The sequence below is a fragment of the Typha angustifolia genome, chromosome 13 (assembly GCF_048772165.1).
Source record: "Typha angustifolia cultivar Huaian chromosome 13, ASM4877216v1, whole genome shotgun sequence".
Lineage (NCBI taxonomy): Eukaryota > Viridiplantae > Streptophyta > Magnoliopsida > Poales > Typhaceae > Typha > Typha angustifolia.
This window is the reverse complement of record NC_133251.1, coordinates 13737250-13750447: the sequence shown is the minus strand read 5'-3', so window position 1 is coordinate 13750447 and position 13198 is coordinate 13737250. Positions and strand designations below refer to the sequence as shown.

The window sequence follows — 13198 nt, the reverse complement described above, 5'->3', positions numbered from 1 at the left end:
TCACCCTTATGGATCGATTTTTTTTTATCGTACCCATGAAATACTTGAAATTAATCTACTTATTATTATTATTATTATTATTATTATTCAACATATATATATATATATTAATGATCAGTTGCAATTAATGCTAATAATTAAAATTAGCATCATTTGGGGAGAAAGTTCTAGAGGAAAATTAAAGGGAAAAGATTGGAAAGCGTGTGGGGCAAGCAAGGAATGAATGGTATTAGGAGACAATATATGTATATAAGTGGGTCATGGGCACATGATGTTCTTCCACCTCCATTTGCAATTGCCTTTCCAAAAGGGTCCTATAAGCTTGATGCTGAGCAAATCAAGCGTACCTTTGCTAATCAATGGTTGTCCCCTTAGGGGCCTACAAAAGAGTCAGATGGTCCTAATCTATGTATTAGATCCACGATGCCTTTCCTTTCCTTTCCTTTCCTTGGTCCAACCTGATTGGAAGAACAAATTCCTATTACTTTTTTTTTTTCCTTTCCTAAAGGGAAAGTCCTTAACCATATTTTTACTAACTTATAGATAATTTGTTACAACTTAGATACCTCAATTATATAGAAAAAAGATAACAAATCCTAAACTTAGTTGAAATACAAACTAAACAATAATATAAAAATTATCAAGAAATTACAATACAAGCTTTCTTCCATAAAGAAACTGGAGGATGAGTGACGACAACCCTAGAAAGAAGTCTTCCTTAGGCTGCACCAGAAAAAAAAACAAATAACATGAGAAAAGTAGAAAAAAGCAGGGCTAAGTGGGTTAACATCCTACAGCTTTGTTATACTCGTAGAGTCAAGATCTTAAATACTTTAACACCATAACTTGCCATTACACTAAAATAGAATTAAATTATAACAATAACAAGATAACAACTGACAGAACAAAACATCTCAGACAATTTGAAGACAGAGCACCAATAAAGCCCTGCATAGACTGGACCTTTGATTGGCTACTTGACCTCGAAACAGAATTAGGTCTAACCTCCTAATCCAAAGACAAATCAGTCGAACTCAACAACATAAAATATCAACCTCAGCCCCGCCTATAGTCAGAGCCGTGAGCCATGATAAAGCTCTAGTCAGGTACCGTTCAACAAGGCCAAGAGGGCATGATGAGTCACCGTCTGAGGAGAATAATCCATAGGCGACCGCCGCATAAATTCCTATTACTTTGCATGAGGGTTTAACATCTCCTATTAGTCTACATCTTTCTTCTTCTACTAGTAGTGCGGCAATTTTGAAAGCTTCATTAAAATCCTGTTTTTGATTCATATCTTGGGGTGCATGTACTATAGAGGATTTAATGAGGTGGCACTGGTGGATGTTAAAGTCTCGCTGGTTTGCATAGTGGCATGGCAGTGAAGAAAATAGAAGAAAAGAAATATCTTTCTAGAGATATTGTCGGGAATATTACTCAGATAAAGAAGGCAGAAGATGAGATGCCTCATTAATGCAATCTTCCAGCCACTACTCGAATGATTGCCATATCCTTACCCCTTCGGAAAGAGAGGAGAGAGAGAGAGAGAGATCTCACAAACCTCGAACTTTCTCAAATTTTGGGACCACAAAGGGTGCAATGAACTGCACACTGTCTTTGACTGCAATCCAATGGGCGAGAATAGGCCCAATTTGGGATCCTTAGTTAAAGGCCCATATCAAACAAGCCTGATGGATCTTTGATGTAAGATTGGGCCGAACTTAAACTTACATCACATGCAACTCATGTGAGCTATTTGTATCAAGCATATCACCAGATGAGAAATGGAAGGATTTTTGTTTTGTTTTTGAAACAGGGCTCTATATTATTCCCTATGCCTGAACCCTACGTTAGTCGAAGACAAAAGAGATGCTTGTCCTTGGCTACTTTAGGCTTGACCAGTTCAGTCTAGGGTTTGCATTGAGCTTGACCGAATCTTCACATGGAAAATGGCCCACTTAGGCCCATTACTACTGTCAATTGGATTGGACGTTGGGATGGGACCAACAAAATGTCCAGCCGCGCAGTTTGCGGCCGCAAAACCAGAGCTACCGTTTAGTTCACTGGTTAGTAGGCAGCAGAGTAAACGAGCCGAGCCTCCTTCCTTACTCACAAATTAATTTTGACCTCTTATTTTACTTCAACCTCGGCTCATCTCACTCATATTCCCAACTCAAGTCATCTAAAAAGCTTAAATTTACATCATTAAAAAGACTCTCTGTATTCTAACAAATTTCAACTGTATATATATATATATATATATTAAAAAAAATAGAAGAAAATCATTGAGCAAGGGTGGTGCGGTTCACGTGAGGAGAAAGGGAGAGTGGGTCCCGCACGGGGGTGCGAAAGTCTCGGGAGGTTTGCAACACTGCACACAGGGTTGAGGAGGGAGGTGCAGCGCCCTCCCTGCTCGCAGACCGGAGAGGGGAGGGGGGAGAGAGGGGGGGGGGGGGGGGGGGGGGGGGTGGTTTTGCCTCGGAAGTCGTGGTAAAAGTGGCCAATAGGTTTTCCTCGTCCCTCGATGGAATTTTACAAAAACTTGGAGTTGAACAGTGATAATTAAGTAGCTGTCACGGTCTAAACCAAAAGATTATTCGTACCAGCAGGCAGCAGCAGCAACAACAACAGAGTCAGATTGGCAGTCAGAAGAAGAGAGGCTCCCCCCCCACCCACCACTATACTACACTCACCCATCTATTTTGTATTGTTATCCAGGCCCAGAATCCATAATATACATTCACATTTATATATAAATATAATGAGAGCAGCTAGGTAGCGCATGCACCCATCTATTTTGAAACAGGCTTCTGATTGTTCCACCCTCTGTCCCCCCCACCCAACTTTTGCTCATGCAGGCCATCACAACTCTTTATTACTTGTAGTTTTCAAACTACTGTTCTTGATTGCCTCAATTTGTTTATATTTTGAGTCCAAGCAAGGGAAAGGGACAGGGAGATTCGGTGCAGGCTGTCCCGCGTAATTACGGGCGGCAATATCCATTCTGCGGTTTTAATTGTGTTTACTTATTAAATGCTATCATATTATTGCATTGGAATTACTTTGGATGGCTAAAAAAAATCGTTCAATTTTAATTTAGAAGATAAATAACTAAACATAGAGATCAAAAGAATCATAAACGATTTTTACGTGAAATTTTTTTAAGCCTTAGTAAAACCTACAAATCATCTTCACTGTGATTAAATCAACCGCTAGTAAAGTAAGTATACGAGAGTCACTTATGAATTGTCTTTTGAATTTCACAATTATATTTAAGGTTTTTTTGGCTCCCGTAATGAATTGCTTTTCATGGTTGATCAATTTAATCTTACTAATCCTCAATATTAGATAAAACTGTCTCTCTATCTTTTAAAACAGCTAATTAATTTAAAGATTAGCGTAATAGCAACAACAATAAAATCTCCTAAGAAGCTCAAACCTTCAATCTTCTCTCATCATGACCAAAGAAACAATAAACTCTCTTCTAACACTTCAAAATATATTTTGTTATCGTCTTTCATGAACTTCTACTAGAGACTTATATATCTGTGAGAAAATTATTTTAAATCAGACTTTAATAGGTCATTTCTCGCTCGAAAGATCATTTAAACGCCTTATAATTTTCGTGCTCCATGCCAAAAGAGTAGTCAATAGTCAATTAATTGAGCCTAATAGCAATGACAAGAAATTGTTTGAAAAAGCTCAAATCTTCCATTTCTCTCATCATGACCAAAAAAACCCAATAAACTCTTATCTAACACTTCAAAATATATTTTGTTGTCGTCCTTCGCGAACTTCTACTCAGGACTTATATATCTGTGAAAAAAAATTATTTTAAATCAAACTTTGACGAGTTTGAATGCTCTATAATTATGTTCATACAAAATACTCTAAATATATCCAAATAATATTTTTTATATACACCAATTGTCCAATACAATATTTAACAACATTCAAGCATCTGATCCTGTGCTTCGATCAATCCGGATAGATTGGCCAGTATCGAATTCTTGTCCTTAAAAATGTTTATTTGGTCTTAAACGATTTCAATTTCTAGTGTTTTTTCTTTTCTTTTTAAACAATTTATAGTATCTTTTATATCTCCATTAGTTCCTGTCCTTGATCGATGGCAGCCCAAGACTTCGCTTAGCCTCGTCTCGCCAGTCTGATGATCATATTTTAAATGCTTCCTTGGCATGATGGCATTATATGATGGGCTAATTTTTGAAGGCCTTTGTTTGGTTTGAGGTTAACTACTAAATTTAATTACTTAATTTTATTTTTTAATTTTAATTAAATTTTTTTAATTAAATATAGAAAGAATAAATATATATTTGATTACTGAATTAGTTTAAGAGTTTTTGAATTAGTTCAGAGAATTTTTAAACTCAAAATAAATGAGAACTAAAAATTTAATAAGAAAGTTAGAAAAGGAAAAAAGTGGAGGCTAATTATAGAAAAGTTAACATGAAATTAAATTAAAGGTGATCAAGGACACAAGTTATCTACGTGGGTTTCGAACAAATTAAAGAAGCATCTAAACCCCTTTTGTTATGCTTAAAGTAACATTAGAAGCATCTGGAGACTTTATAATGTGGATTAGTACTAATGAAAGCTTACTTACTCCCCATGGCCAATTTAAGGTTACACACTCCCCCCTCTACATTAACCTACTCAAAAGAGCAATAAAAGACTTCCAATTAGACTAGGAGATGATCATAGATTCAAATTACAACCAACATGCTACATATAGACAAGATGTCATATCAAACATAACACACTTTGCTTCTTTCACCCATCATCGTGTCTGCAACTTTATTCCCTGCACCCTCAGCATCCCATCAGCATATTTCCCATCTCATTTAATTTCTCTCTATCAAAACCTACGTATTGCACGGAAGTAGAGTTTTATTATAACATCTCTACACTCCGTATAAACATGACAAAGCCTTATCTATATATATATATATATATATATATATATATATATATATATAATATTACTACATCATCGGATCATGAGTCGAGTGATTAGTAACGTTAAATATGTAATCTCCTAGGTGTTCTTATGTAAAATAGTATTGTCCTAGCAACACATTATTATAATCCGACAACCTTAGTATCATATTGGTAATATTATAAACATGGAAGGGTCACTAACAGTCAGCATTTGAATCATTTGTATATGTGTTCATGTCCTATTATTATATGTCTAGCAATTCAACTGTTCATAATTTGCACATTAATTATCTTAACCTGATATTTCTAACAGTACATGTAAAAACAATAATATATATACAGTATACTGTTAAAGGTATATTACATGATTGTATTTAGAAAAAAACTACATTCCCTTGCATCTTATATATAAATAGGAAACGACATAAAAAAAAAAATGTAAAAAGAGAGTGCATGACATAGGGAAAAGGTGGGATTACTATATGTCATATGGCTTTTGAGTAGAATAATTTATATTGGGAATGCATGATCTCCTCGTCCTCGTAGTTATATATATAAATATAAATATAAATATATAATTGAACTCAAACAACTCTCTTCCCGAGTTGGAGAAAGAACAACAGTCGTTGAGAGCACGGGACAGGAAGTCCCTGTCAGACCGAGCACTTAGCAGCCTCGGGTATGTTTGCTGCACCTGTCTCCTTCCCTCATTCATAAGACCCTGTCGAAATATCAGATCATTAAAAGAGAGGCTTCGGCCTCAGAAAAAAAAAAAGAAAAAAGAAAAAAAGAAATCCATCTAACACCCTCTGTCTGTTTAACAAGTTCAGGAATTGGAAATAAATATAGGGTGTTAAATGCAAATGTGTCACGTAATTAACACTTAATAGTAGTAGTAGTAGTAGTAGTTGTGTAGTATTATGTACGGTCCAACCTCGCAGAGACACGAGGCGTGAGCCCACCACTCCCACATGGGTTGCTATACAAATCTTCCACATCTCTCCACCCTTCTTCACATGTTTATTACTGCTTGCTGCTCCCTCTCTATTATTCTTTGGTTCTTTGAGTGGCATATATATAAATATATAAATATATATATATATAATTATGGATATATACGAATACTTTGTACATATAAATCATATCTTTTTTTGCGTCTTGGGTTCCCTATAATTTCTCCACCGCCACTGCAAAGCCACTCTCCCCTTGATTTGACCTCGAAAAGAAAGCCACTACAGTCTCCTTTCCTCTCTCTCTATCTAGCTCTCTAGTTGTGTTGTCTTCCAGCCTATCTCGCCTTTCCTTCTCTCCCTCTAATGATAGCTTAGAGAGAGATAGAGAGAGAGAGAGAGGCCCTTCACCTCCTCAGCTCCCCTACCATTCCTTTCCTCAATCTCTTTCTTTCTCTTCTCCCAAAAAGCTTTAGTTGGGTGTTTCTTTGCAGAGAGGAATGGAAGAGATCTCCCACCAGTTTGGAAGCAATAACCCATGGGGGTCTTTGATGTACACTTTCTCTTCTCCTGCAACCACCACTACCAACACAACCACAGCAAGCAGCAGCACTGCTGTGGTTGCACCTCCTCCTCCTCCTCCTCCTCCTCTGGGTGTAACCCCTCTTGGCTTTCATCACAACAAGGAGGCTTCGTCCTCCCAAATCCCTCTCGGTGAAGTGGAATCCATCAAGGCTAAGATAGTTTCCCATCCTTACTACTCATCTCTCCTTGCGGCTTACTTAGACTGCCAAAAGGTAAGCCCTTCTTCTCTTACTGCCTTCGTTTTATCTCATAACGAAAGCTTATCATATGTAAGGTTAATTTTATAGGTTGGAGCACCACCTGAGGTCGTTGCAAGGCTCTCATCAGTAGCGCAAGACTTGGAGGCAAGGCAACGCGCAGCTTTGAGCTGTCTTGATGCACCAACCGAGCCTGAACTCGACCAGTTCATGGTAATTAATTAGGTTGATCATATTACCATCGATCCTGAGATGAATATACTTATATAGCATGTGTTGTTGTTGTTGTTGTTGTTGTGTGTGTGTGTGTGTGTATATATATATATAGGAGGCGTATCATGAGATGCTGGTCAAGTATAGGGAAGAGTTGACTAGGCCATTGCAAGAGGCAATGGAGTTCCTTAGGAGGGTGGAGTCACAGCTCAACTCACTCTCGCTCACCAATCGATCCCTTCGGATGCTTTCTTCTGGTAACCAAATCTAAGGTTTTTTTTTTTTGTTTTTTTGTTCTTGTTGAGTTTTGTTTCTTTTTATGTTGGGTTATGCGTTTATTAACATTTCTCATGATGGAAAAGAGGAGAAGATGTGGGTGTTTAGGGTTTGGGAGACTGTGGAGCCGAAACAGTGCAAGGCCGAGGAGTACTACTGCCGTATGTCAGTAGAACAAGTACATGCATTTTTACGAGGAGAAACCCCCTTCTGTCACGCAAGCTTATAGAATAAAAATCTTGTGCTCACTTCTTCTATATCATTAACCTTTCTATCTCTACTATATTGCGACTGCTTCGATCTTAGTGTGGGCTAATATAATACTAGACGGAGGTGGAAATGGGAAAGAAGGCTCTCTATTGACCTATCACGAGGCAATAGTAGTACAGTCCCAGATTCTCACCGCAGTATCTCTTCCTTGTGCTTTTACTTGGTCATGGAATTTACATGGTAAATGATATTCTATTTATATTTAAGGAGCATTAAAGATGAGAATAATAATAATGGTAGTGTGGATTTTTAGAGAGAAAGGTACTTCTTTTCTCTTCTGACAAGTGATGTCTTAGGGTTCCAAAGTGAGACAATACTTTGCCTCGAGAATAATCGCCACAGCATGCCCTTGTAGCCTTGATCTTTTATAATGCATTGCAATCTGTCTCCCTCCCTCCCCCCATCTCTCTCTCTCTCTCTCTCTCTCTCTCTCTCTCTCTCTCTCTCTGCTAAGCTTCCAGTTTCCATGAAATGATGGATGGCAGCTCTTTTAATCACTCCGAGCCAACCAAATTTGCAGCTATATATCTTCCTTCTCTTTTAGTTTTATTGGTGATTTCCTTATTATTAAACATTAATTTTCTTTGTCTTATTAATTAACTTCTGTATTGAAAATAAATAATGTAGTCGATCCCTCTTGCTCGAGCTATTAGCAAAATAAAGGCTTCAGATCTTAACTTATTAATTTATCACTACATTTTCTTCGTCCTATCCTATGCTTTTCATTCGGTTATTAATTTTATACCAAGCTCCTTCACCATTTGTGCAAAGCTATCGATGTCATTTAAGCTTTTCAGCCCAGTGTTCTGTTCAGTTTTTACAAATTTATCCATCTTAAATTGCGTATGCGTCTAATCTTTTTACTCGAATCGTCTTTCTTTGTCTGTTGATCGGAGGTTCTGCAGTTGTGTTTCTTTGTCAAGTAATATAGGCTAGGATCCATTGCAAGATCTAACCGTGGCAATTTTATCATTTCAAGGATTAAGTATTGATATTTGATCATCTTTATGACTGATTTACTATTTCGGAGGTTCATTAATAGTTGCTTTGTGAATTCTCGACAGTGATGATTCAAGCTGAATTCAGTTTCTTACATTATTCTGTGGCTTTTTATCACACAATTCATATATCGTTTTTTAAAATTTTTGTCTAGTGTCATTGTCATTAAAATCTTACGATAACTATACAGAGCTAAAATCTCAAGATAACTATATAGAGCCAAAATAAACGGATGATCTCAAGTAAGTTTTTCTGTAGATGAACAAACAAACATACATACATACTTACAGTGTTTGTTTGCTTGCATATATCTATAGTTATGTATATATATTCATGATTTTTTTACATTATTATTTGTAACTTGCACCTGCCTGTCTGCGAAAAAATACATTACATGCACATGATTATTATTGGTAATATATGGTCTGAGTTCTGCTATTGCACATTTTTTACTTGGAAGATATTTATGCTTCATGAACCTCAAAAGTATGTATGCTATTATTCATATATATAAATAGATATATAGATATATATGTATATACATAGTTAATTTGTATGGTAACGTCTCTAAGCTCTCCTAAAGGAATACATAAACCCATCCACACATGTATAAATGCATTTGTCATTTATAAACTTGTACATGAAAGCGGATAAATACTTATTCTTGGCTCTACATTTTTTTTCAACTTATTAACTGATTTTATTTGTTGCTCTGATCTGCCATGTTGTATAGCTACTACAATGGTATATCATTGTAAGCAAGAGGAGAGATTATCTCAGATTCTTCTTCTATCTGGAACAAAATTGATGAAGGATTCTAACTTGAAAAATTTCTGGAAGGAAAAAGAAACATTTCAATATAGAAGAATATTATAAAAGTGCCAAATGGACATCTTGCTGTTCATTTACTGTAGTGCCTTTTCAAGTAGACTTTACGTAAGATTTGTTTAGAGAATTAGAAACTGAAGAATGAGAATACATTTTGATCTAAACAATTTTAATTAGATGCATAATGTATAGGCAAGATGATGATTTATGTAAACAATATATTTCTTGCATTATCACTGTATCAGATATTAATAACATCTAGCATGTATATGAATATATTTTTTTTTTGTTGAACATTCTCGATAATATATGATCCAGGGCCCATGAAATTAGGGGCTAATTGCTGAAGCTGATCTGCTGTTTCTGGCCTATCTACCGAACCTTTTATAAAAAACAAAGTCTTTGTTGTTTTAGTAAGTCACTCTACTCTGCAAATGGAGACTGGTTTGCCGATGCGGCTTAATGTCTGAGGAGCTCTGGTTTTGGCCCAACAATAATTTTTTTCATCACCTGAAAGGGCTCTTGATGTACCATGGCATCCATTTAGAAGAAATACAACTTTATTATATTTCTATCAATATCTTGAGTTTCTTTTGTGTGCCTATTTTATCTTTATTTTTCTCTTCAGTACTTATAAGGCCATATATGAGCATATGATGCATGAATTTTGACGTGGTTTCAGTTCATATACATGCATAGTATATTGTTGCATGCGAACATAATCGCAAATATGAAAGATGCACCACCTTAACTTTGACATCCAGTTGCACGCGCTAATATATGTCTGGTTGGTTTCTGTAGACAAATGTAGAGCTTGTTCTTCAGAAGAGGACCAAGAAGGTAGTGGTGGAGAAACCGAGCTCCCGGAGATGGACGCTCACGGGGAAGACCAGGAGCTAAAGCATCATCTCTTGAAGAAGTACAGTGGATACCTCAGCAGCCTGAAGCAAGAGCTATCCAAGAAGAAGAAGAAAGGGAAGCTCCCCAAGGATGCCCGGCAACAGCTACTCAACTGGTGGGAGCTGCACTATAAATGGCCATATCCCTCTGTAAGTTTGTCGCTTATTATTAATCCCTAGTTTTGCAAGTACTCGTACAAAATGGCATGCGTGGATCCGATGGGGGTTTGCATCATGTCTTGATGCATGCATGCGCTTGAGACAACATTAAACATTTCACTTGTGACGATGAGCAGGAGACGCAGAAGGCGGCGCTGGCGGAGTCGACAGGCCTTGATCTGAAGCAGATCAACAACTGGTTCATCAACCAACGGAAGCGCCACTGGAAGCCGTCGGACGACATGCAGTTCGTCATGATGGATGGATATCACCCCCCAAATGCTGCAGCTGCTGCTGCGGCAGCTCTCTACATGGATGGCCACTTCATCAATGATGGCTTATACCAGCTTGGCCCATGACCTAATCGAAGAATGCAACTGATGCTGCTCGCTTCTAAGATAACCGCTTAATTTAAGTACGTAGTTGTGATAAGGTGTCTTTGCTTGAGAACCTTGTTGATGTTATTTATGGTCATGTTATCTTTCGAAGAACTTTTAACTCTTTATATTATTGATTTCTTGGACGTAATCTCTTGCATCTCTGGTGCTTTAATCTATACATATAACAAAACAAATATTAACATCCTCGAAACATAGAAATATATTAAATTTAGGTTTATAAGTATTTTAAACGCAAAATTTAATATATATTGATTAGGTTGGGCTGGGGTTTGGGTGATTAGACTTGTAATTGAGCTCGTTGGGACTTGGGCGGGACGAACTACTCGTGAGGCCAAGATCAGTATATCTGTATACTTATATTATGTATGTTTTAATTCTCTTGAAAATAGTGAGTTGTTTAATGGTCAAGTCGCACAGTAAAATGGAAGAGAAAAAAACAAAGAAAAAAAGATCTTGTAAGAATACTTGTCACATAAAGTAGAGAGTAGTTATATCCCGGTATTGCATTTATATGTAATTAATAGATCTGTATCATGTCACCATGAGGATTTGCGAACCGAACCCTAATTATAAAGACTCTCACCTCATTTAGAATGAGCTAAATAAAAAGAAGATATATAGTTTTTGGGCTGGGTAGGGTTTGGTCAGGCTTATAGATATATATATATAGTTTGATGGTGAGAATTCTGCATTTTGTGGCCCCAAATGTGATATGATTTTAACTGCCCCCACATAAATAAACGATGTTAGGGGTAGTTTAGTCATTTGGCAATATGACCAAAAATATTGGTACCAACAATACCAGGAGTAGTTTGGTTATTGTATCTTTGGTTTTAGATGAAAAATCTTAGCCATTAACAAGTAGATTTTAAGACTAAATTATATATATTTTTTTGAATAAAAGTTTGTAGACGGATAATTCGTTCATGTTAAAATAAATGGTTATAATTTGATATCTGAAAATGAACGAGGATAAGGAGACAATCTTCAATACAAGCCTAGGTGTGATGAAGTAAAGTCTCAAAAGAGTAATAATAGACACAAGCATTCATATAAAGATAAAGAGGGATGGAGGTAGGGTGATGACTCTAGAAGTAAGCCTCTCTCTTACCTATTATTAGCGGCACCATAAAAAAGTACAAGAAGAAGCTTGGTAGAAGAACCTAAGTATAAGAGAGTTGTTGTCTTGTGGCTCCATCGGGATCTAATACCTAAAACTTGCAAACCTTCATAACATAACAATAATACCTAAGAAAGAAAAAAAAATTACAGCAATGCGGTTTGTAATGGTCACCAATCATCACAATTGCTTGATACGTCCTTGTTGGATATGATGAAAACCCCTAAAATAGGGGAGAAGAGTAGAGAGCATGAGAGCAAGCGATGAGTGTGCGAGAGTGGAGTTCGTTGGCTAGGAGGAAGGAGCCGCAGGATGCACGAAGAATGACAAGGTGAACGTGAGTGGTAGTGAGGCAGAGGAATTATTGGCGATAGAGGACAATAGTGTGAAGTGCCTAGAGTTTTGAGCGTAGTGATGATAGATTGACGGATTCAAGGAGGGAGAGTTAGACATCTCTAGACTTAACTTTTCACCGGTAAAGAAGATGGTAACCTTGAAGTAGTGACGATAAGAGTTGAGAGGAAAAGAATAGTGAGGAAAAAGTTCTCTCAAAAAGAGGAGAAAACCTCTCCCTTCACCCACTCAAGTTAGGAGAGGGGAGAGCAGGTCATCACTGACAATGAAAAAAAAATCCTCTTCCCGACAGAAGAAAATGGTAGCGGAGAAATTTAGCAGAGCTAGGGCCAACGCCAGGGAAAAAAAAAAACTTGTATATATCAGTACTACATGAGAGGGTAAATGCTTAAATGTAATCATAGGAGACCTAAGTTAAATTGCGCAAAATTGCCAAAGGGTAAATTATAATTTACCTTCTCTATTTATTTCTCCGGACCTTGTTTATTTTATTTACTATTTTTAGAATAATTCCTCGTTCCAGTTCAAACTTGAGAGAAGCACGAGCATGACCTTCCCCTTTGTGCCGAGCAATCGACTTCGAGGTATCACTTCTCAGGTACAGGTGACAAGACCAATCACGTAGTCGTTCGACGAAATGCCCCCGAGGCAACTATTTCTCATGTAAAGTTTGTTGCTTATTCTGGTCTTTATTTATGCACTTTTGAGTCCTTCCAGATAGAAGAGGTTGTGATGTTGTGTGGGAGCATCTGGTGAAGTGGGATGACGACCTGTCTTCTCTCACCTTTTGCAACTAGTGTAATTCTAAACTAAGCAATGGCGACCTTAATTTATCGGTTTGCAGTACGAATTCGTATGCAAATGCCGTCTCTGCTATTTTTTTTTCATGGATTTTGTAAACTTAATTAAATCTTATGTGCGTAATTTGGATTGGACGGGGGATATGAAAATGAGGAGATCACGAACAGTGATTCTGAACGAGATGGAT

At 37.0% G+C, this 13198-nt stretch overlaps 1 protein-coding gene across 1 annotated transcript; it reads left to right on the top strand.

Moving 5' to 3' along the window:
• Nucleotides 1–6276: 6276 nt before the first annotated feature.
• On the top strand, nucleotides 6277–10858 carry LOC140774488 (homeobox protein knotted-1-like 6). The gene is made up of 5 exons (XM_073117501.1): nucleotides 6277–6706; nucleotides 6782–6904; nucleotides 7020–7161; nucleotides 10079–10326; nucleotides 10473–10858. The coding sequence occupies exons 1-5, from the start codon at nucleotides 6410–6412 to the stop codon at nucleotides 10692–10694; spliced, it is 1032 nt and encodes a 343-aa protein (XP_072973602.1). The 5' UTR covers nucleotides 6277–6409; the 3' UTR covers nucleotides 10695–10858.
• Nucleotides 10859–13198: the final 2340 nt, after the last annotated feature.